This window comes from Amblyomma americanum, chromosome 5, assembly GCF_052857255.1.
Source record: "Amblyomma americanum isolate KBUSLIRL-KWMA chromosome 5, ASM5285725v1, whole genome shotgun sequence".
Taxonomy (NCBI): Eukaryota; Metazoa; Arthropoda; class Arachnida; order Ixodida; family Ixodidae; genus Amblyomma; species Amblyomma americanum.
This window is the reverse complement of record NC_135501.1, coordinates 62115093-62139943: the sequence shown is the minus strand read 5'-3', so window position 1 is coordinate 62139943 and position 24851 is coordinate 62115093. Positions and strand designations below refer to the sequence as shown.

The following is a 24851-nucleotide window of genomic DNA, read 5'->3' as shown; positions in this document are numbered from 1 at the left end:
TCTAGCGTCCCGAAAAGACTGTGACTATGAGGGACGCCGTAGCGAAGGGCTCCGGAAATTTCGACCACTTGGGATTCTTTAGCGTGCACTGACACGCACAGTACACGGGCCTCTAGAATTTCTCCTCCATCGAAATGCGACTGCCGCGGCCGGAATCGAACCCGCGTTTTTCGGGTCAGCAGCCGAACGCTACAACCACTGAACCACCACGGCGGTCAAGCAATATTGAAAAGGCTCCTATTGCTGTGTGTGTCTCGAAGCCACAAGAAACAACACCTCGCCAGTAGCTTCCTGGGCCTTGCAGCTTCATCTTCCATTCTACTTGCTTCTTTCTACGGCGCTGTGCAGTTTGCGGACATACTGTGTCAATCGCTGAGCTACCTGCTTCCTAACATGCCTTCAGTGCACAAGAACCGTCATGTACTGGATGCTGCTTCTGTTATTGTCGAAGACAAAGAATGTCGGAAAGGCCCTGCCGTTGAAAGCGGAACAAGTGGTTCTTGAAGAGGACTACATGTGTCCTGCGTTAAGATGTGCATCGTGTGAGGATCCGCAGAAAGAGAGGAACCATTCGACAGTGCGGTAGCTTTCAACAGGGGAGATATACATGCTGCGATATACATGCCTTCCGCTTTGACGGCCTGGTGTACAAGGACCTGGTGTGAATACCTTGCGACACTTTACTAATGTGGAAAGTATTAAGGAGGAATGCCGTAGAACGATCATGAGAATCATCGCCCTGTAGGTTAGGTACTCCTTTAGTACCATTTTCAGCCTAGAAATGATACCATCATTGCGTTCCCTGACGAAATAATCAGCATTTTCGGTAGTTTTTTCTACGTTTGCATAAAGAATGTTCTTCTAAAATGAATATTAGAAAAACTAGATTTGTGTGGCCGCGTACGCGGTTTTTGAAAATAGCAGACTTCAACACCAGACTGTCTAAAGTTTAAAAGTTGATATGCCTGACTCGCCGCAACGATCATCAGTTGGAAGTCATCTGACCAAGGCTCCAAGTCAGCTGGTCGTTTATCTTAAAATGTTCGGATATACCATTTAATTTTAGCAGATGGAGGTCAGAAGTCCTTATGCTGCTTCCTATCAAACACTTATAGAAGTTATTCTGCGTCGCCCTACGACTGATCAGGCTTACTTTCGTGTGGCTTGGCTGCGACACAGCCTTGGAAGCCAAAATTTATAACTGAACTTCTTTATGTGACGGTTTCCGCACACAAGAGCATAAACTTGAAAGGCGTAGGTTGGCCAGTCTATAGGTATCAGAGCTCTGAAATTAAAATAGAAAAGGCCCAATTTGCTTTTCTCAACGTATATAATAAGCTGCAGAGGGAAGCGCCCAAATTATTTGTGTGGCAAGAACGCTAAAGCACGCTTGCAAGTATTATTAACTAGCGAGAATATATTGTGAGATTGTTTACAACATCGAAGCTTGGCACATTCATGTGAGTGGAAAGCAATTTCGTGTCAAGATGACGCCTTTGCACACACTTCGCTCTTGTAGGCCTCGAACGTCTAGTTTCGGTGTGCCAGCTTTCGATTCAATACTTTCAGTGACAACGGAGAAATGCTGGCTCGAAATTATGGAAAAGTCATTTTGAATTTTTGTTATTCTTGCTGCTGACTTCAATATCGCTGCTTTGCGTACGTGATGCGTATTTGCACCTAATTTTATCTTCTTTTTTTTATTATACAATGCGTACCGCCATCAGAGATTGCCTGTTGAAAGTCAGGGCTTGTGGTCTCCTAAATTTGGTATTTTTATTTTTTGCATGTGTTTTTCAGAGCAACGAGACTCTTTTTATATTTCTCAAATCTCTTTACCAATATCTATAGGCCAGCACCGATCTGTAAAGTAAGCAAGATGCGGTGGGGCAGCTGCCGCCTGCTCTGCGATTTTGGGTACAGTGGAGCTATGCCCTATAGAAATACAAGCAAACAAAAAATTTTAACGCAGGGTTTACTTCACAGTGCACCAACAAAGCAGCCCTTTCGTGAGAAGAACCCGAGTGCATCCTAGAAGTCGACGTGGAAGTATGAAACGTCATTTCAAAGGCCGTATATCTTGAAAACACTTCGAAATAGGTGCAGAGTATTCGAACCTGGCCGAGGCGGCCGCGTTTTGGAGGCCCAATGTGAAGGTGGCTGTGGGCTGCGCGATGTCGGTGCACGTTAAAGATATATTATCCAGGTGTTCGAAATTATTCTGGAGCCCTGCACTACTGCACCTGTTTATTATTTCAGTCCCATTTCCTTCGATTCACTGACGGCGCGGTTCGGGAGGCCACCGAGATCCGAGACAATTACTGCGCCATTTCCTATCTTCAAAAACTAATTTTCAACAGCCCCCTTCCCCACCTGGAAGGGATTTAAAGTTTCCAAGTCTTTTAAAAACTAACCGCCTCTGAAATACCGTTACATGCTTTTACAACCAGTTCTCGGATGTACTGCGCCTTTCTGCATGAACAGACGACATCATCAATGCAGTTTTAAAGGAGAAAACTCTTGTTTCCATGTATTCATAGGAGTCCTAACCCCGGGTTTTACATACAACCGGCTCTGGCGTCCGGCAACGCTGCTTATGTTTGTGAGCACAGTGTTGGCATATAGAGGGATTATCCACTTTGATAGTTCCTTTACATCAACAATGAGAATTCTCTGACATGCTCTAATTCGGTCAGAAGCTTCATTGACTTGATTAACCAGTGTGATATTGATGGCGCATACACTGTTTAGGTAGAAATAAAATGTGCATGACAGCAGCTTTAAAGCGATGTCGAATTTATCTTCCTTTGACCGACTTCTAGTAGCTTGCATAATTCAGACATCTCGTCCTATGCACTAGATGCATATACCTCATGTGAGAGGCGAAAGCTGTATTATAATTACGTTTATAGAGTCAAACACTGCCTTTAGAGTATTTATGAAATGAAATAAGCAGAAGCAACAAGAAAATTCCGGAGACAATTATGTGGCTTGTGAAAAACTACCCGAAATAAGACTACCTTTACCTACCCGAATTCGGAAAAAAATGTAGCTCAAAATTACATAGAATCACATTTGGCCTTACCGTTGGTATCCGGCACTGAGAGAATTAAACATCTGTGGGTATTATTCCAATAACGCAAGGTATAACTCCTCACCTCCGAACCTGAAAAACATAGGTGGGACAAAATTGACGGCAGAAGGTGCTTAGGCTGTCAGCATGCGCATTATGAAAACGCGTCAAATTTTACACAAATACTTAGAGCATTGACCTCTGTTTAACAATGTCATAGGTCAACCACCATGGGAAACAATGTCTACTTTTTCTACCAACTTTACTCTCCCGCCTCTCCTGTTCTGCTCCCGAGCAGGACTTTTTTTATTTTTGGAAAGCGTTTTTTTGCCAGCACTGGACCCTATGTGGGCACGAAACTAGATGGCTTCGAGCCCATCGGCCATGGCGACCTTGTGAGCCCATTCAGTGGCCCGGACTCAGTGAACGGATCTGAGTTGGCCAGTATGGGACTGGTAGTAGGTCCACCGGTGGCGGGGCCTCTTTGCTGCTCCATAGAATGTGATCGTATCCGGCTATCCGGCCGTATTCTTTGCAAGTCGGATTGTATTGTGTTCGATACATGTGTGCTAGTCTCGAGGGGCTAAAGAAGGCTCGCATCTAGAGCCACGCAATGGTACCTCCTGGCTTTTGACGAGCTCGTCTCGTGGCAGATAGATCCTCCTTTCCAGTTTAAACTGATTTGTGTGGTCGTGAACGGATATGAATGCATCTCTCGTGAAATTTAGAGACAACCAGGCTCACTGCTCGGTGGACAAAACCTCGAACTATACTGTTAGCCAACTCGTTTCGCCTGTTCCCCAGTGTGCCGGCAACCATATTAGTTCCACCTCTCTTTGGTCAAAGTCTTGATGTCTTAGGATTCGTTCTGTCGCCTTGGAGATCGTACCCCGCACGAAATTGTTTATTGCAACCTCGGAGTCGCTAATTGTCGTGACTGCTTTGGTGCTGACCACTGTTATAACGATAGCCGCCTCCTCCGCTGTCTCTTAGTTCTTTGTTTTGACCGAACAGGCCGTTAGTGTTTCACCCGAATCGTTCACGCCTACGACCATAAAGGAGTGGCCTACTTCGTATTCCGCCGCAGAAGGTTGATTTTTCGGTCCTAAAATACGATAGAGTCTCAGCAGTAACGTCCAGCTAAAGTTCTTTTCATTCTCTTCTACTACAACTTCTCTACTGCATGAATAATCTGTCTACTCTCCTATTTCGCGTTACCATCGTTTCCTGAGACCGTTATCAATGTCGCTTTTTTTTACAAGACTCTGAGCTACACACGAAATTAATTTTATGCGCTCTCGGAGTGTCTTGGCCAAAGGTTCATACGCGATAACTAGTAGGATACAACTCTGCCTTTCACTACTTATTCGGTCTATGCTTTTCCTTTTTTGTCTAAAAGGGTCAACGTAGGCAATTTATGTCGGCTCCTGTAAGCAGTACCGCATCAAGTCTTGTGACTAATTGGCCAGTATAGACAGCCAACATACTGTGTAAAGAACTCATGCTGTATTATATGTTAGATGTTGCTGGCGTTGTGCACAAATTTTTTAAGCAACATGGTGCATATTTAGCTGCACAACGCAATCAATAAAAGGCAGTGGCGCAATCGTGTGATGACTGCCTCTTTCCTAACAAGGAACCGGATGACGAAATGAGCAAGCTTTGCAGCTTTCGCGCAGAGTGCGTCATTTTCAATGTTAGTGTCGCAAGGCCGGGAGGCAGAGAAATGCTCAAGAATAAATTCCTTAAAATCCTAGATTTCCCCTTCTACACACAGTGGGCATCGCCCTTCTGTTTGCAAGGAATATATTTATTCCCTTTTTTGCGAACTTAACACGACTAGGAGCCCAAAAAATGTATTCTTATGTAACGGTGAATATAACATAAAAAATTCGAATACGTGAATCTACCTGGCTTTTACCTGCTAATCCGAAAATCATTTTGAAACGCGTCAGCAGCGCTCTAAAGCCAAACCAGCCCACTGTCACTTCCTCTTCTACGGCCATTCAGCGTCATTAGCGTGCCCTTGTTATATGGGATGTTTTGCCTAAGACGTTCTGCAATTTCTAAACATTGGTTTTAAGAGCGTTAGCTCTCATCACATTTCGAGATTCGTGGGGTCTGCTACCACGCGTAAAGTCACTGGAACGGGAAAAGTACCGCAACCATCACCGGAGCCGCCATATTTGGTCCAGCGCCGCTGACGCGACGGCCGCGCGCAGTCTCTACGCAGGCATGAACTGCACAAGCGTCACTACGCGACTGGAAATGCTGTTCACGCTTTTCTCGGCCCATAAGAGCAAGTGCTACGTAATGCTCCGGATGATGTGTGTGTCGACGGCGGCGAGAAAGAAGCGAGCGGACCATTTATGGCGGAGAATGACCACGTCACAGCAGAGAACTAATCGGGAGCGCGCGGGCGCTGGCCCGCCGGCGCGGCGGCGAGAGAAAACGAATGCGGTACTTTTCCCGTTCCAGTGACTTCGGCCACGCGGAGATCACAGTGCCATCTATGGCAGCGACTACTCATCACGTTTCGAGATTTCGCGCGGTCTGCTACCACCCTGAGATCACAGCGTGATATGTGGCCGCAACTAAAAAACAGCAAATCTCGCATTGAGACTTGCAGCGTCATCTACAATAGCATTGCAGAAACAACCACCTTCCACGTGCCAATGATAATGTCACGGTCCAATGTTGTAGATAGAGGTGGAACTATGTGAGTATGACGTCAAGGAACGAAATGGCGGCACAGTTTCGGGTTCTCTAATCCAAGATGGCGGCCATTAAAATTAGTTGTGCCCTCCCATCCTCCCATTGGAGTACAGCTAAGACATATAAACAATTACGCTGGTTACTAATGTTGAACAGCTATTTTTAAACTATTACTGTTAGTCTCTAAATATCGAGAGGCGTGTAGTGCACCGTAATTAATAAACATAACAGTATTTAGAATCTGGAAAACGCCGGTAGCCTCGGTGCTGTGCTCTAGAAAATTTTGGCTATTCCGTTTTGTTGCGTGCACTGGAGAAATTCGATTGCCTGCAAGCTTTTCGAAAGGGGATAAATTTTGGCTCGATGTAGCGAAAAAATGTTGAGCCACTGCACCGAGGGTAACGGCGTTTTTTGCAATTATACACACTGATATGGGTATTACGGGGGGATACACGTCTCTAAAAGAATTCGGAGACAAATGGTAACAGGTAAAAGTTAACTATCAAATATTAGTTAAAGAGCCGACCAGATAGCACGCGATAAATGTATTCTGATGTGCCACACTGCTGACTATAGTATGCTAAAAAAAACGATTTTCTAATTCCATAAGCCGATTTTTAAAAAATGCAGAAATTCTTAGGTGAAACAGCCTGTATAAACTAAGAGGAGCCCCTTATTGATATGCGTACTGCTTTTACAAAAGGCGTAGTTGTTTAAAGCAGGTACGATAGCTCTTTCGTCCCTCCTTCGCCTAAAGTCCGCTCGGCTGTGGTATTGTGTGGGGAGGCAAACTTTCGCATTCCAAGGTTTTTCATTGAGCAAGCTTACATTTAGTAAATGCGCCGTAGAGGAGCCGGCAAGGGACAGTTGTTTCAAGGTTGCACGCTGTCTGGTTTTTGATTTTTGACACGGCCGATGTAGTGCTCGAGAGCAACGCTCGGGCAACGCTCAGTGGGCACGAGAGCAACGCAGACAGCATGTCTCACGCACCGCGCTTCTGCATTCCGCAGGCATTATTGGCGTTGCTGCTCTTGTGCACTTCGACATCGGCCATGCCTTATCATGCAGCCAGGTGCGCCCACAGACACATTTAGTGTGTACCTTCGTAAGGATGTGCACGCACGTTCTGTTCAGTGTGCAAAGAATCAGGCTGAGCTTACCGCGGAACATAAAAGCCATAAAAATCAGCCAAAAATGCGTAGAGAACTAAATTGGCCGCATTCAAAAAAGGTTGGACACTTGGAATAAAAAAAAAGACACGCTATAACAGTTTTCTGTAAAAGCAACCACATTTAAAATTTCCTACAAGCCCTGTCAACAAAGTAGGATTCTTTGCAGTGTCGTCTCGAGAAACTCGAGGACCGATCGCGGCGCAATAAATTGCTTTTCCGGGGCATTTCCGACTCACGCCAATATTGAACGGAAACTAAAGACAGTGCGAAAGAAACCCTTACCGGCTTCACCGACAACCTATCAGGCTTAATCAATAGAACGCGCACATCGCCTCGGCCAGAATTCTCTCTCAAAATGTCGTCCTATCATAGTCAAGTTCAACAACATCAAACTGAAAGAACGTGTGCTTTCGACGCGCAGTATAATTAAAGATAAGCGTTTAACACTGTCCGAAGATTTTTCCCCCGACACGCGCATTGCCAGAACTAAGCTAGTGGAATTCGCGACAAATCTGCCAGGCTCCCCTAGTTTTCAGTTGCTCTACAACAAAATCACAGTGAATGAAAAATCATACGTCTACAAAGCCTCCATTGATAGCATAGTTGAGATTAGCATGCCACCGAAAACAGATGCTTTCTACGGCGGAGCTCCGCATCATGATAATATAGCCATCACTGATAGCACAGTCGAGTCTGCCACGCCACAGAATACAGATGCTTGTCACGGCGGAGCGTCATCACATGATACTAGCCAGCAAAACGGGAGGGGAAGTGAAACACGCCAGTAAAACATACAGGTATTGTTATGAAATATAGCTAGTATTCTTAACAAGCTTATTGAACTAGCCTCTGCAATTGATACTATTAATGCCGACATTATTGTGCTAATTGAGACCTGGCTTGGACCGCAAGTTAACGACTGCGAACTCTTCCCGACAGCGCGCAGGTATTCCTTTTATCGTTGTGACTGCACTACCAGACAGGGAAGTGGTGTTCTCTTAGCCATTAATAAAGACTTACAGTCGCAATGCAGTCAGTGTCCCAGTTCCATAGAGTTAATTTGGGTTAATATCATTTTTAATAACCAGAAACTTGTGATTGAAGTTTGCTGTCGTCCTCCATCTGAAAAAACGCTAAGGCGCCCGTGTGCTGTGTGATGTCAGTGCACGTTAAAGATCCCCAGGTGGTCGAAATTATTCCGGAGCCCTCCACTACAGCACCTCTCTCTTCCTTTCTTCTTTCCCTCCCTCATTTACCCCCTTGCCTTACGGCGCGGTTCAAGTGTCCAATGATATGAGACAGATACTGCGCCATTTCCTTTCCCCCAAAACCAATTATTATTATCCATCTAACTCTTCTAGCTTCGTGAACAAACTGCATGATGCAATCAATCTTGTTACATCTCGGCACCCTTCATCGCATATGTTCCTACTTGCCGACTTTTATATCCCAAACATTGAATGGGATACTGACCCTATTACCATTAATCCCTTTTCTACACTAGCCGAAGACTTCGTTGATTTATGCTCCGTCTTCCCTCTTACACAACTTGTAAAAAAAGCTACCAGAATTACAGATTTTGTTCCAAATACGCTCGATCTGGTCTTTACAACGCAACTTTTTTTTTGTTTCAAACATTACTTACTTGCCATGCCTGAGTGACCATACTCTCATAACGTTTAGAATTTTCATTTCTCGGCCGAAAAATGCCAAGAAAACGAAAACAATATGTGTCTACAATAAAGCCAAATCTGACGCCATAAACAGTGAGCTGCGTGTATTTCTGGACACTTTTTTAGGTGGTTTCATCCATCGCACCCTTCAATCGAATTGGAACTTGTTCGTGGCGAAAACTAAGGACTTAACACATAAGTACATACCAACCCGTATACTTACCTCTAACAGCACAGCTCCCTGGTACAGCACTAATATAGCGGTTGTGTAACAGGAAAAAGCGTATGTACAAACTTGCAAAAAGATTCTTCTAACTGTGACCGATGTAATGCCTATAAAGCCGCTTCACGTGAATATATTAAGGCGCTGGAACAGGCGAAGAATACATTTTCACAAGTTACCCTTCCGTCCATGCTCTTCACGGATCCGCGGAAAGTTTTGGCGCACCATCAACCCGACTGATAGCGATCGCATATCTCTTGCTGACAATTCTGGAAATACCATTCTCCCCGAGCTTCAAGCTTTCGTGTTAAACGACATTTTCACTTCCAATTTTTCGATCACCGCCGTTCCCCCGCTTCCTAGCACGGTGTAATTCGATTATGCGCCCATGTATTCTCTCACAATAGACCTTGATGGTGTTGCAAAACTGATTAACTTACTATGAATATCCGCTGCTCTAGGCTGCGACCTCATCTATGCCAAGTTGGTAAAATATACAAGTGTTTATTCTTCCGACATTCTAACAAAAAATTCTTCCGACAATCTAACAAAATTTTTCAGCAGTCACTTGACCTGGGTTCGTTACCTGCCGCATGGAAGGTGGGGAAGGTGATTGCACTCCACAAATCGGGTAACTAGCACTCTCCACTAAACTACCGGCCAATTTTTCTCACCAGCATTTCTTGTAACCTTCTTGAACACATCCTGTTTTCTCACCTAGCTAACTTTCTAGAATCCAACTCTTTCTTTTCACGATTTCAACACGGATTGCGAAAGTCTTATTCATGTGAATCCCAACTAGTATCCTTTATAAACTAACAAGTTCTATGTTATTCTCGACCGAAATTCACTAGCTGACTGCGTGTTCATAGATTTCGCGAAAGCGTTTGATAAAGTATGTCATACCTTACTACTATAAAAATTGAAGAAACTTAACGTGGACCCAAAGATTCTAACCTGGCTTGAAGTTTTTCTTACAAATCGTCAACAGGTCATTTCCATTAATGACCTCACCTCAGATCCGAGTATGGTTTACTCCGGCGTTCCGCCAGGCACTGTGCTCAGTCCGCTTCTTTTGCTTATTTACATTAACGACCTACCCTCCTGCATTTCATCTCACATTAACCTATTCGGCTACGACTTCGTAATATTCAGGGGAATAACATGCAATGGTGACATACTAAAGCTTCAATCCGACCTTGACTACATCTCAAACTTGGTGTAAATCTTGGCTAATGGATCTTAATGTTAACAAGTGCAAATTCATGCGTGTGTCTTGAGTGACTAGTAACTTGCCCTCTTATCACCATAAGGGCTTGTCTATAGACTCTGTACACTCTTATAAATACCTCGGTGTTCACAGTACTCATGACCTTACTTGAACTGCTCATGTCACACATGTCGTTAACAACGCCAACAAAACACTTGAATCTCTTCGCCGTAACTTTGGTAAAACACCTTGATCTCTGAAGATTTTACTGTACAAAACACTAATTTTACCTAATTCAAATATGCAGCATCAATATGGGATCCTTGTCACCAGAACTTAACACACTCACTTGAGATGGTCCAAAATACAGCTGCTCTATTCATTCTCTCTAACTACAACAGAACTGCAAGCATAACCAGCCTGAAATCTAGTCGCGATCTGCCATCCCTTGCGTCCCGTCGTCGACCACTTCGTCTAAGCCTTTTTCAAAAACTTTTTTCACCATTCTTACCTGCGCGAAAAACTTATTTCACTCCCACAGTACGTGTCACCACAGATGGATCACGCCCACAAGGTTGGAATAGCATTCTGCAGAACGAAAACCTTCTTTCATTCCTTTTTACCCCGGAAATGAGACGAGTGGAACCACCTTCCCGCACCACTGGCACTAATTAATGATCTCCATTTATTTCAAGATTCATTAGCTAACAGTGTATAACTAGCAACCTTGTGTTATATTTTGCTCATATTTCTTTGTTTTGTTACTTTCTATAACCACTCCCCTTTATAATGCCGTATGGCCCTGACGGTATTTTAAATAAATAAACGTTATTCCGCACGCATACTCATGTGGGCCTGCAAATCTTTTTCTGCGTGGTGCCAACATCTACGCTAGATTCGGGCATGTGAGATAGGTTATTACTTAAAATAGCGGTATTGAACGGTTGCGGAGCAGAAATGGAGACCAGTTTGGAGTCGTGCACTCAAGTATACGACAGGTAGCCACGCGTTGCTGCACAGGCAAAACAATACGACGTAGAAATACACATAGCCTTTAGACGCTACACTGCATCAGATTATGCAAAGATTTTCAGTATACCTTTTCCTCACTAAACGCATCAAGAGGATACCTCTAGTTTAAAAGTTGAAATGTTATTCCACAATTATTCGGAACATATTTTCTGCTTTTTAGTAGCTTGACACTAAGACCTCATCATTTAAAACGGACCTCGCTGTGTGTGACCCTATAGTAGATGAAAGCAGCGCCTGAACGGATAAGTGCGAAGTTTTTTTTTTCAAGTGGGAGGTCAATTTTTGTTGGTGTTCCGTACTCGGCAGTCGAATAATAGTTGTCCATACACTGCAGTCGAAGAATAACGTCCGACGAGGAAATTGAACTCACTGTTGAAGGCAGGGATGAGTTCGAGCGTGCAGCCGCAGCGCCAACGTAAATTAAAACTGCGACCAACACAAGGAGCAGTATGCACCTCAAGCTCGTTCTTTCTCGGCGGTTCGTGCTTGGAGTCAAGTGTCACGCTGTCAACGGCGCCCTCTCTGACTGGCAACGGCATGACTCTCTTCAGGCCCGTTGTACTTATTAGCATAACCTGTTGTTTCGGTTGTCTCTACAAATCTTTGAACCGCCTTCCTACTGTTCGTGCCTTTTACGTCCATCACACAGAACCGCTGGGCAATCGCAACATTCCTGTTATATTCGTAAATCTAATCACATCTTCTGCGCGATGACAACCGGCCCCTTCCACAAACTTGTCGCCTGCGTTACCGTGACCGCCACCACGCCAACCACTGCCCACGCCAAGCTGCCCGAATTATTATTACGTTTAGACTGGCTAAAGCGGCTTGTGACCCCTGAGTCGTCATTTCATCGCCTAAGCATCACTTGTTCATCGATGTGTATAATTGGAAATAACAGTGGGCTAACACCCACTACCACTGCAGTCCTTCCAGATATTCTGGATCCCCGTCTATCAAATTATCGTACGTGCACCTGACGGCGCTCATGCAGCGCGTTTTTGACACGCAGTGCAGTATTCTAGAACTGCATACAACTTGGAAACTGGAAGATCGCCAGACCACGCAGCTGTTGTATTGCGTGATGCACCGCTGGGGATCGTGCTACGTCTGTAGACACGCACTCCAATGCGAGCTGGTCTTGAAGTGGCTCTCTTAGCAGATGCGCATTATATTTAACATGCCGTCGCCAAAGCCCGCCGTCTCTGCGGGACAAACGGCCGACTAGACGCATTAAGTTCAGCTTCCTGTCCATGGCGACATACCCTTCAGCGCCTTCCTAATGCTCCTGAATCAGGGGTAAATGCTCCTTTTGATCCCTTCACGTGTCTCCTCACCGCTGACGAAAAGTTAAAACGGCAGGTTTCGCTACTTGATGAAGATAAAGCCACTCTTCTGACACACAACTTTCTTTCCTCGCCGTGACCCCTCTATACAATCTTTAGTCATCTTGTATGGCGTACCGCATTAAATGAATCTCTTTGTTGCTACCAGCCCCGCTAGGGACATTGGTGTTTCAAATCTGGTTTGTAAGAGCTTCTTTTCCGGTAGAGTTCTTGTAGAAGAGAGCAGTAAATTTATTTTCGCTTCGAGCTTTCCCGGTACCTTGCCACGAGTTATCTGCTAGGTTTATTTATAACAGTCACAAATTTCATTACAGCAAGCAACTGCTGCCTGAAAATGTACGAATAAAGGTAAGAAAAATTTTTCTGAGTGAAAATTTGGTACAGTTCATCGCCTGCATCAATGACCAGAGTTATTACAAATACATGCACTGAGCATAAATGAGCTTGGCAGGGCATAAAGAATTGGAAAGCAAGGGCGAACAAAAAGATGCATTCCACATATATTATATCCAGCCGCTTGCTTGAATATCCTTCATGACATTTAGCGCCATCTAGTGGTTCTTGCATTAAAAAAAAGAAAATTCATGGTAGGCCTGCCTTTACATTACAACGTCATTACCCAGTCCTATTCGTTAGGCATGCAACTGGAACTTCCACACTGCGCTTCCATACGATTAGCGCCAGAACTGTTTTGAAAGTTTCGCCTTTTATGCCGTTGTTTTGTGCATACCGCAATCTCGAATACTATGATCTCCATCGCCTTCTTAAAAGCTGCCAACTTCTCTTGAAAGAGAACTCGCCCTTTCTTCGCGACAATAAGGAAAGAGCAAAGAGCAAGTAGAAAAACAAGCCTTGCGCCAGGCTAATAGCGCTAATAAAATCAAGTAATATTCACCAGAAATGAAACAATGGCGCATTCTACTTTCTCGTGCCGCCGTTGGAGCCTAGTGGCCTCACAGCTCAGCACTTTATTACTCTCAGAGACGAGGCTCTGTGCATTTTTTTTTCGGCGCACTTACATATTGTCAACTCATTTTGCCTCGCAACGGTAGAGATTTAACAATCGCTGCGGTGAGTTAGAGGCCTTAGCATAAGGCTGGTCATCGTAAGGTCGCGGTTCACTCCCAGCCACGGCAGCCGCACTTCGATGAAAGGAAAATACAAAAACATTCTTCTCCTGTGCGTTGTCAACGCAAAGAATGTGAGGTGTACCAAGTTAATCCGAACGCTTCCACCATGGCGTCCTTAATAGCTTCAGTGTCGCTCGGTCTTAAACTGTAACAGTACAATTGTTTGTACACATGTAACAAGGAAATATTTGTCGAAGAAAATGAACACAATACCAGTTGCTACTTTGTTGCCGTCGTGTTTCGTCAGCATGGGAAATTTTTTGCATGATCATTTCAGATAAAAAAAAAATTGGCGCTGGTTTAGCTCTGTTTAAACCTGGATTGACGCGACAGCTACAGCTGGCCGAGTGGAACTTGGTGACAAGACAAACCACGTGACGAACCACGTGATCAGCCACGGCGCCGCGCCGCGGGCAGCTGCTCCGCACCACGTGACAGCGTGGCGGCGCAGCCACAAGATTGCGCTCCGCCACAGAGTGGCGACGCCGCCACGCTGAAGGCTCGAAATGCTACCGTAATGTAGCTATCACTACAAAAGAAAAACGACGAGAAATTAGAACAAAATAATGCTGTCACATGCGACCATGGCCCCTTGAACCAACGAACAGTGCTCATCGCATGCGGGGATGAAAAATATCAAGCTGAGGAAAAGCGCCAGATTCATTCCTTCATAGAAAAGGATGAGGCAACTAAGATTGCTCAAGCGCTGGAGAAATGCTCGCGACATGTGGAGGTTGTGCTTTCCAGTGCCGCTCTCCAGTTGGCGTTTATTCCTGGCGAAGAAGTTTGATGCTAAAATAGTCGCTCCTAAATTCCTACTCTAATCAGCACCACCTTTGAAAAATAACATTCCCTGATGCTTCTTTTCCTTTTGTTCAATGGATCTTCCACAAAGCGTTGCTATGAGCTAGTTCTTTCAAACAAATATTAAGAAGTCACTGTTTCAATCATTCACAAGGTTGTTCGGAGAGGATAAAAACATCATACATTAGTCGGGCGATGCAGAAGAGAGGTTCTTTGTAGTGTATGGTGATTTTACTTCCTCTCTGGTCCACTTAAATCATCTTTATATCAAATCATTTACAATAAGCGATTAACATTTGCTCCTTTCGTGTGTACAGGGCGCGTCAAAGTTTCGTTGGCCATAGCGTCCGCTTTTCGGTAGTATATTCTGACAATAAAGACGCCTATATGAAGCTAGCAGTATTCTGAGAGGTGAGAATGGCACTTCACCTGCCCCCTACAGAGATTTTTGAGGTTCGGCGGTGTCGTAAAAGACATACGCTATTCAAAAGCAGCCATTGTGTAATGGGAACGTTTGACGTACTTTGTACGTCGTAGCGAGCCTTTAGCAATGCGAATATCAACAACCTAGCAGGCGAGGAAGATGACGAAGACAAGGACGAGCAAGAGCGATAGACGATGATAATATCATCACTGACCGGCTTAGGCACAGCAACAGCGATCTGCTCTGCGTGTTTACCAGCGCCTTGTACCCCACCCATTTAATACACGAAGGTGGCCTAGGACCTCTTGCCGTGTCTTCCAATTCAGTGACCCTCCACAGTTCTCCACTTCGTTCTCACCGGATCACGTTGGCAATGGCTTTAAAAGGGAAGTTATTGCCGGTAGAGCACATCAATCCATTACTCGCTATTATGACTGAACCAACGTTTTCGATGAGGTTACCGAGTCATTTGAGCGCCGGTATCTTTCCCGGCTCACGAATTTATCAAACGTTGATCATACGGACCGTGTTTTCTCGATGAAGTTGCAGGACTACAACTTAGATGTCAATAACGAATTGAACCCGCTTGCTCTCCACAACTCCAGTCGCGAACATCGCAGCGGTCTCTTGGCACGGCTTCGGATACCGCCGCCTGGTCCTAGATCTATTGCGACTGCAGGAAGGCCTTAGCTCACCACATCAGCTAAAAGCTGCCGTAAGCTCCACTCTGGACCACAAAATATTCAACGCCTTCACTACAGATCATCACATTGCTTCGGCAAACTATCCACCGACACTGCCTGCGGCTGCAACTCAGCACGCAGCTACCACTGAGAAATTTTCTTCCTGCGAGGACTACTGCTCCTTTTGTTGCGAAAACTACATTGGCCACGAACTCGCAGTTTCGCCGCGCTCGCATTCCCACCGTTGTCGCACCGCACTACGTGACCAACCACGTGACTGGTCACATGGCCAACCGCGTGACGAACCACGTTACCAGCCAGGGCGCCGCGCCGCCCTTAGAGTTTCTTACTATCAACTAGAGGGAAAGCTGGCGGCGCTGCATCTCAGCCTCCATGCGCGCTCAAAGCATCATGGGGCGATGAGCTGCTTTATGCGGGACAGTCGGTTTTTTTCAGGAACAGAGAGTGGCATTACTGAGATGTTCCGTTCCGTCCACGGCGCACACGACCTTGGTGCAAACGTAGTGCGCAAGACCCATGGCAGCAAAAACGCAACTGCACACGACTCCAATAAAAAGTTTTTGTATTGCGAAGTGCCATTAAAAAAACTCGTAAGTGTTGATGCGACAGAACGTTTTCGAAAATATATTTCTTTTTAAAAAGCACCTGTTAAGCACGAAATGTTGGCTTTTGTGGTCTGCAATACGTAGCCAATAGGGGAGCAAGGCATCGCTTATTTTGGGCAAACTTTATATTTAGAAACATTTTTGCTCGTTTGTTGCAATTTATAGACAGGATATTGAATGCCAGCACATTCTTGATTATCGAACAACGTTTGTTTTTTGATCATTTCTTGGCCAGAAGTTCTGGTTCTGCCGTCAATAGCTCTCCGCCTCATGATGCTTAGAGCGCCCATGGTGGTTCAGGTGGTCTCGAGGACGTTCCATGCAAGCTCCCAGAGGCGGGCGCCAGCTTTCCCTGTAGTAAATAGAAACTTTTTGGTTCCGCCGGCAGCTGCTCCGCACCACGTGACCGAAGTTCACAACGACGGGATTTGAAGCCGCAGGCTCCTTTTCCAAGCCATGTAACCCAACTAAGCCGAGCACCAGGCCGGGTAACAGCTTGAACAGCTTGAGGAAACCGGTGGGTGCCCGGCCAGCAGCGGGAGTCGAACCCACCATTTCCCGAAGCCGAGGCGGGTGCTCTACCCCAAGGCCACGGCTGCGGTTCTACCACGAGGCCACGTGGTCGGCCATGAGAGCCACTAAAGTCTCCGCACACTCATTGAATAAAAAAAAAAACCTTGTGTCGAAGCTGGGAATCGAACCAGGGCCTTTGAGGTGGAGACGCTACCACTCCGCCACTTTTTTTTTTCTTTATTGCCTGGCTTTGACACAGAAAATTGCACATAACAAACAATCAACAAAAGACAAACGCTATGTACACCCGACTCGAAGTCAGCCAGCATGAGTCTGGCTTCGTCAACTTAAAATTCACGCAGTGTACAGAGTGGCTCTAGTCTTGAGAGCCACTCCGGAGGCTCCGCTGCGGCCTTCTGAATGGCCAGAAACATGTCCATACTTTCTCGAAAGTAGATTCGGGCAGGTCTTGCGTCTCTGTCACAGTGAAAGCCTGCCATTCTCGAGCGCCATATACAGTGGAGGCCTGTCAGCATTATTAAATCATAAGGCACCCCACCCTCATTGTCAACACATAAGTAACGGATGCCATACGGGTCTAGTGGAAATTCTTTAAGGTTCGCTGTAATACATCCCAAAAATAAACCCCTTCCTAACAGTGTAAAAATACATGGTCTATTGTTTCAGGCTTTCTGCAAATTAAACAGTGAGAACCCCAGGGTAAAAATAATTCCTTTCCCTATAAAAATTTTTTAACCGGTAAGGTTCCGGTGTGCAGCTTAAAAAAGAAGGTTTTGGTTCCTGATGGCACCTGCATGTTTTTAACTCTCTTTAAAACATCTTTGCCTTGGCCTCCACTGTACAAGGCCCTGTACAAGGGCACCGGGAAAACTACATCGCACAAAGCACGGTACAGTTTCTTTCGTTTCACCGTCGACAGAAAGTCATTTGAAAACCGCGCGGAAAGAAACCTTACACTGGCTACGATTTCCCGGTAAAAACCGGTGACCCTACTGTAAACGTCAGCAGTTCCGACTATGTACTCTGGAAGCAGATGCCGCAGCCTAACTTGGCATACGGTACGCAAAAACGGGTCTCTTGTGTCCCGAAGAAACAAAAAACGATTGACCAGCTGTCTCAAAAACAAATGGCCCAGTCCCAGCCCGCCGTCTTGAACCCGTCGGAACAGGTTGGTCCGGCTGCAGCGCTCCCATTCAGACGACCAGACAAAGATGGCGAAAATTCGGTGTAGCTTTTGAATACTTAACCGTGAACAGTGCAACACCTGCATGACGTACCAGAGCCTGCTGATAAAGAACAAGTTGCAAACAGTGGCTCTGGCGAAAATGGACAAGTTCGTTCCTTTCCACTTATCAGCTCTTTCCCGTATCTCTTTAATCTGTCCTGTCCAATACTCTTCACTGTCACGGTAAGCAGCGAGTGGAACGCCCAAGTATTTATCTTGCGTCGTCGTCCAAGGCACGCTGGCAAACCGCTCCGGCGTAGATGCCCACCTTCCGTGCCAAAGTCCGAGGCACTTCGACCAGTTAACCCCGGTTTCAGTAGCTTGGCTGAAATCTCGTACACATTGAACGGCCTCGCTTATGCCTCCCTCGTCAACGGCAAACACAGCAATGTCATCAGCGTACGCCAGAACCTTTACTTCGGCTGCTTGTAAACTGAATCCGGTAATACTTCTGTTTTTCAGTAGCTTCAAACAAAGGGTCTCCACATAAATACAAAATAAAAGGGGGCTGAGGGGACAGCCCTGGCGCACCGAACGCTGCACGCTAATGGGGGCCCCCAGACTCTTGTTAACGATCAATTTCGTCGTGCAGTTCCGGTACTGCAAACAAAAGTTCATGGGCAACGCAGTCAAAAGCCTTTTCTAAATCGATCTGAAGAATAGCCACCTGACCATTTGTGTCATCACAGGTTTCTAAGACACTACGCGCAACGTGAATATTTGTAAAAATAGACCGCCCTTTAATCCCGCAGGTCTGATGCGGACCAACTAAGTGATGAATCACGGTCTGCAGCCTTCGCGCCAAAATCTTCATAAAAATTTTGTACTCAACATTAGTGAGTGCTATCGGTCGGTATGCTGTCACCAGTCGTAATCTGTCTGTGTCGTCTGTTTTGGGAATCAGCACAGTATGGGACGACCCATAGGACGGAGGCAGTGCTTTGACTTTAAAGGCTTCGTTAAAGATTACCCTCAAGACCGGGGAAATTACATGTTTAAATTCTTTGTAGAATGCCGCGCTGAACCCGTCCGGTCCAGGCGACTTTCCTGGGTTTAAACTATCTATTGCTTGCTCGACTTCCTCTTGATTTATCTGCTGTTCTAATCTGTCTTTAGTTTCGTCGTCCAGATGCGGCATCTCGGCTAGAAACGCCTCCTTAAATGTGATAACATCCACCGGGTGCGATGCGAAGAGCGCCTGGTAATGCTCGAAAAAGGCTCCTTTGATGTGATCGATGTACGGTTTTGAAACATCTCCCCATTCTATTTCGTTAATGTGATTTCTTTCGGCACGGGTTTTTTCCAAACCAAGTGCTCGTTTCGTTGGCGCTTCCCCTGCAGCCATGTTTTCTGCCCTTGCCCTCACCAACGCTCCCCGATAACGTTCTTCTTCGATTATCTCTAGCTTTTGTTTGGTTTTTCTTATGTCCTCCATCCATTTACCAGGCGCTCGGCATTCCTGTTTTAACATCTTCTGAAGCAGTGTCTTTAGCTCAATTTCCTGTTGTTTTGCTTGATGACGTATACAAGTGGCTCTTTCTATTGCTTTTAATTTTAAAGTTTCCTTAGTGAGCTCCCACTGCTGCCATATCCTCATGTTGCTACTTGGTTCTATTTTTGCTACTTCATCCCTTACAGCTCGGTTATAAAATTCGTCCTGAAGTAGCTTGTCATTCAATTTCCACATTTCCCATGAAAAACCATTCCCCTTCTTCATGAATCCTATGCAGCATTGAACCAAACAGTGGTCAGAAAATGATACCGGCATAACTACATAACTATTGCATTTAAGTACAGTTTCCGCGGATGCATAAATGCGGTCTAGCCGTGCGTGACTTGTGCCCTCGAATCGTGTGTACCTTACAGCACGCGTTCCTTCAAGACACTCTGCTACATCCTCAAGGTTGCAGTTCACAATCATTCGTAACAACACTTCGGTGCTTTTGTCTCGGAAACCTCGGAGGCTTGTCTTGTCGCGCGCACTAAGGACACAGTTGTAATCGCCCATAACAATCAGCTGTCTGTCAGTGCGAAGCCGTTCTTCGACGCTTTCAAAAAACGCGGCTCGGTCATTAACCACATTAGGAGCGTAGAGGCAAACAATGCGCCAGTCTATGTTACTGAGCGAAAAATCGATGGACACGTGTCGACCCGACAAGCACGAATGATGACCGTGAACGTCTATTCCCGGCAACTTCTTAACAAAAATACAGCCAGCCGATGTGCCTACAGCATGGCTAACGACGGCAAAATACCTAGACGTGAAACGTCGCACCATGCTCCCGGTCTCTTCCTCACCATCGACTTTAGTCTCCTGCACTGCCAGTATATCAATATCTTGCTCGGTTAAAAGTAAGTACAGCTGGCTTTGTTTTCTTTTACCTGCCAGGCCTCTGACGTTTAGGGTGGCGACTTTAAACGGAGTTGCAGAAGCCATTTTAACTTAGGAAGAAGAGACCGAAAGCACGGTGCTTACCTCCCACGCCTAGCATGTCGCTAGACGATGCCGTCGCCGCCGGTGTCATCCGGCGCGAGCACGTGCTCCTGGTCAGGAGGCGCCTTGTCACCGCCACGCTTCTCAGCCGGAACTTTTGGGCGCGGTCTCAGACCGGCCCGTCGTGCTTGGGGCGTCTTTGCCGGCGGTTCCCCGACGCTGGGCTCCGCTGCCTTCTCCCCGTCGGCCTTGGTCTCGGCGTGTGGCCGCTTCGCAGGTGTAGTCACGCCGACGTTCATGCGGGAGTCGTCCTTTTCGTCGGGGCTCTCGCTGGCGGCCTTCCGTTCCACGTGCACGGACGAGCTCGCTCCATCTTTGGGCGTTTCCACAGGCGTCGAAGATGGGTCAGTAGCTGGCGACCCGCTCTCCTGAGCCACAGCCGTGTCGGTGTTGCTACTCGCAACAGCTGGCTGCACCGCCACCCCCTCCGCTTTGCCCGTGTCGTCGGCACCGCTCGCTGCCTCCTCTGCTTCGACGACGTCCATCAGTTCTGCGGAGACGCTCGCTGCTACATGCCCGGTGGCCGACGCGTAGGTACGAACGCAGTCAGCCTCCGAGTGTCCATAGCGCCGGCATTTCGAACACCTGGGCACCTTGCAATCGCGGCGAACGTGCCCCGTGCCGCCGCAACGAAGGCACTGCATCGGCCGCCCGGGAACCACCACGAGAGCCAACTCGCCAGCGACTCGTACCTGGTGGGGCAGGTCGTCCACCTTCACACCTGGCTTCAGTTTCAGAAGCACGGTCCTCGTGGTGGACCCCTTCTCCTTCATGCCGGCGACGCGCCAACGCTCCCGGGTGACCTCGGTCACGTTGCCGAACGCCGCGAATGCCGTACGGATGTCCTCGTCGGCGACGCCGTGAAGCATCCAGTGGAGGCGCAGCTTTACCTGGTGGTCTTCTGGATCGAAAACAATGCAGCGGCGTCCCTTGACTTCCAGCTCCTTCGTGGCGGCCAGTTTCTTTGCGGCGTCAGCGGTGCTGAAGGTCACCGCCCACACGTGGTTTATCTGGTACACCCCCAACGCCACGACGTCGGGGAGCGCACCAGCGTTGGCGAGGGCGTCCCTGAAGTCTTCGACCCTGTAGGGTCTCGCACGCACGTCCCCGTGCAGAAAAACCGTGTTTAAAACCACACGTCCGGTAGGCAGGGTAGGCAGGACGATCTCGTAATCCTTATCAGCGTCGCTGGCAAACCTGTTTCCGCGGCCGGCAACGGCCGCTATCGCCGCTCCGTGGGAGCTCATGATCCTGCGTCCGTCACGCTCGGTGGCCGGAAGTAGAATGCTACCACTCCGCCACGACGGTGAATGTTGCGAATGCGCGGGTTTCATGTATTAACTGGTCTGAACCAGTTGTCGCCACGCTTTCGCTACGTATATCCTGGCCTAACAGAGCTACGCCATAATCACTTTTTGTACTTTGCACGCACTCTAGCATTGCGTCTATCGCCCGCATCTCTTCTAACACGCCTGTTGCTGCATCCCGCGACGACTTCTTGAAGGCACTGTACCTGCTTTTCTAAAGTTGATAACCATAAACCAAGGTTGTTTTTACCAAGGATCGGCGCGGGGCCGGCGTGAGGTTTATTGCGCACGGCACAGTGCTTGTGCCGCTCCACACCTCCCCAAAAAGCGCCCCACGGCACTTTCACATGTTCGTTCACCGTGAAACGTGAGCTCTAAGTCGGTGTATGCAGCGCAGAGGACAGCTGTCCTTCGGAAGCAGATCACCTGTGACATGGCGAGGATGCGCAGCCAACGGCGCCGCTCGAACATTTGTCCGCCACTGCGACTTCCCGTAATGTCTGGCAACGAAACATTTAGGATATTTGAACGTAGCACTTTCCAACCTTGCAATAGCGAATTGGTTTTCCTATGTCTTTGACACAACATATCTCGAAAGTAACTTTTTTTTGAACAGGACAAAACGAACCTCCAGTCAACCCGGCCTACCATTTCGCATGGAGTATGTCGATTCGTTTCTATGCCCAACGCTTCCGTGCAACTCGATGCACCACTAAAATTGCGGAACACAACCTTCTCTTTCAGAACGCCATAAAAAAACACGTGAAGATCTACTTGCCTCTACTAGCGGAGCCTAAATGGAGCTCTTGTGTGCACAATTCGAGAGCGTCAGAACTAGGCTTGAGTCTCGTTTTCCCCTTTTCACCAAAAATTCGGTATGGGGCCCGCAGCCTCAAACTACGCCCCAACACAGTTGCCATGTTCATTGGAGGCTCGCGTTATTCCAACGTTTCGCTGTACACAGCGTCCCACGAGCGCCCTCTTCTCATGTTTCATGTGTGCAGTTCACTTTCCGTTTACCTAAGATGATTGCATGGTTAACAGTACGCGGCAGTGCATGTTGTACCTGACGGTATCGACGTCCCGCTGGGTGCACAGCGGGAAGGGGTGAGAAAATAAACGGAAATTTCGACTCGCATCAAAGTCTGCCGTATGGTGTGTGCCTTCTTCAAAGTTCATTCCTGGAATGCGGTAAAGTGCTGTGGCCAACGTTAATGTGAGCAGTGCGGCGAAACCTACCGAAATGAATATTCGAGAAGAAATCGGTGTCATGCACCTTCTTCTACAACGACCTGTCGGCTACAGCGCCTAGAAAACGCAGCTAAATATTTTGAGTGCATCTCTACCGGCCATCTATGATATTATCCTAATGAGAATCATTTTGTAGGCTTTGAAGCCCATGCGGACCACGGAGGAAACGGGTGGGCGGTGGCTAGGCTAGCGTATCCGTTTTTTCTACGTATATTGGCCGCTTGGTGGGTGCTCGGTGCGCGTATTGAATGCTCCCGCAGAGTGAATTGGCGGGGCGCGCAACTCCAGCTATGTTAGCCTGCGCATACACTGGGGTAGGTAAAAACGTTCGAATGCGGCAGTTTGCAACCAAGACCGCGCAGAGCTGTAACAAAGTCACGGCTATGATGAAGTAATCGCGATGCTATTCCAATTTTGGTCTAATTAGGTATAACTTATACACTGCGACGACTAGTTCATTGATACTTTGTGTATTCCAAACACCCACGCCGCTAGAAATTCTGTCTGTGGGTACCTTTCCAGAAATCATCCCACAAATCCGTTGATTAGCCAAGTTGTGGCTCCGGCGTAGCAGATGTGGTCCCTCTAACGGCGATCCTCTGTCATATCTTCGGAACGACACTGGGAATCGCGCCAAGAAGTGTCGGAGAGACTAGCCTTCTTTCCGTGCAGATGTTTTAGGCTGCCCTCAGCTACAATACATTCCATTCTTACTGCAGGGACAAAAACAGGAAGACCTGCACATACCACACCTCCCTCTAATCAACCCCGTTATCGAGCATCGCCAGAGTGCACGATGATTCAGCGCATAAAAACTCGTGCCCCCTCACCATAATAGCGATGCTACCTGGACTTCACGTCCCCTTCACCCTTATTCCGTTCAATACATGGTGTTTCAGAATTGATGCCGCTGTGGACACCGACGGAAAGAAAGCAATTTAGACGCACATATCCTCCCCCGGCGACGACTAAATAACCGCCTTCTCATATGTGCATAACACTGTTTCATTATCCGGGCACTCTTCATAACTGTATGTATTTTGTCAACTGGTCAGAGTGAACTCTAAATAGCTCACTTTTTAAGTACTTCTTTCAACGCACTCACCACTAGGAGGAAGGGGAAAGCACCTTAGAGGTACGGCCATCGGCACCACTGCTGCCGGTGAAGGGGTTAAAGAAAGCACGATTACGGGAGCTGGTGGAAATTCCAACCCCATCAATCACTCACCTATGTAGTAGTACGTCGTTTAGCTTCGCCGGCGGCGGTGGCTATCAAGCCCATTCAATAAATGGAGGCGGCCTGCGACCACCGGCCGCCTGCCACAAGACAAGACATTATATTTTCATCCTTTTTTCCTCGCTGAGCACAGCCGGTGGAAAAAAAAAATACTCTGGGTATTTTCTCGTTCTAAAAATTTACGTTAGACTAATCACCACAATTACGGCTTGTAAATAGGATGCATTCAATTTTTATCCTTAACTTCCTTTACTCCGTTTATCACTATCCTCCTGCGCATGCGTGGGGTACCGAACTCTGCATTACGCCTGCTGGACCTCCAAGTTTTATCTTTTTTTATGGCTTGTGCTTCGTATTCGTCACCAGTGTGTCAATTACGACGAACAGAGGCACTGACATTATTAAATCATAGAACATAGTTGAGCGCAGTGGGATCCTGGTACTTCACTGTGCTAGAGGTTATCTTTTGGACTACGCTCTCGTTGCTCAACAGTCCAGTCTGACGGACATGCTTGATATGTTGATACTGTTCAGTACTCTGGTATACTGAGCATGAGCTGTCGCCATCCGAGCTGAAGAAATTGTGAGAACATGTTTTCGTGTGCTTTTAAAAAAGGGCAGACTTGAACCTAGAAATTGGAAGATATGCTTGCTGTTAAGGAGTGTTCCTTACCATACACAAAGTCCACAGT

General features: G+C 46.9%; 1 protein-coding gene across 1 annotated transcript; it reads right to left on the bottom strand.

Moving 5' to 3' along the window:
• Positions 1 to 20366: 20366 nt before the first annotated feature.
• Positions 20367 to 21638, bottom strand: LOC144133921 (uncharacterized). The gene has a single exon (XM_077666975.1). It carries the CDS (start codon positions 21609 to 21611, stop codon positions 20367 to 20369), a length of 1245 nt encoding a protein of 414 aa, XP_077523101.1. The 5' UTR covers positions 21612 to 21638.
• Between the last annotated feature and the right edge of the window lie 3213 nt (positions 21639 to 24851).

What these genes read in the sequence shown, in the direction of transcription:
- LOC144133921 (XM_077666975.1), bottom strand. Translation starts at nt 21,611, where the DNA reads ATGAGCTCCCACGGAGCGGCGATAGCGGCCGTTGCCGGCCGCGGAAAC.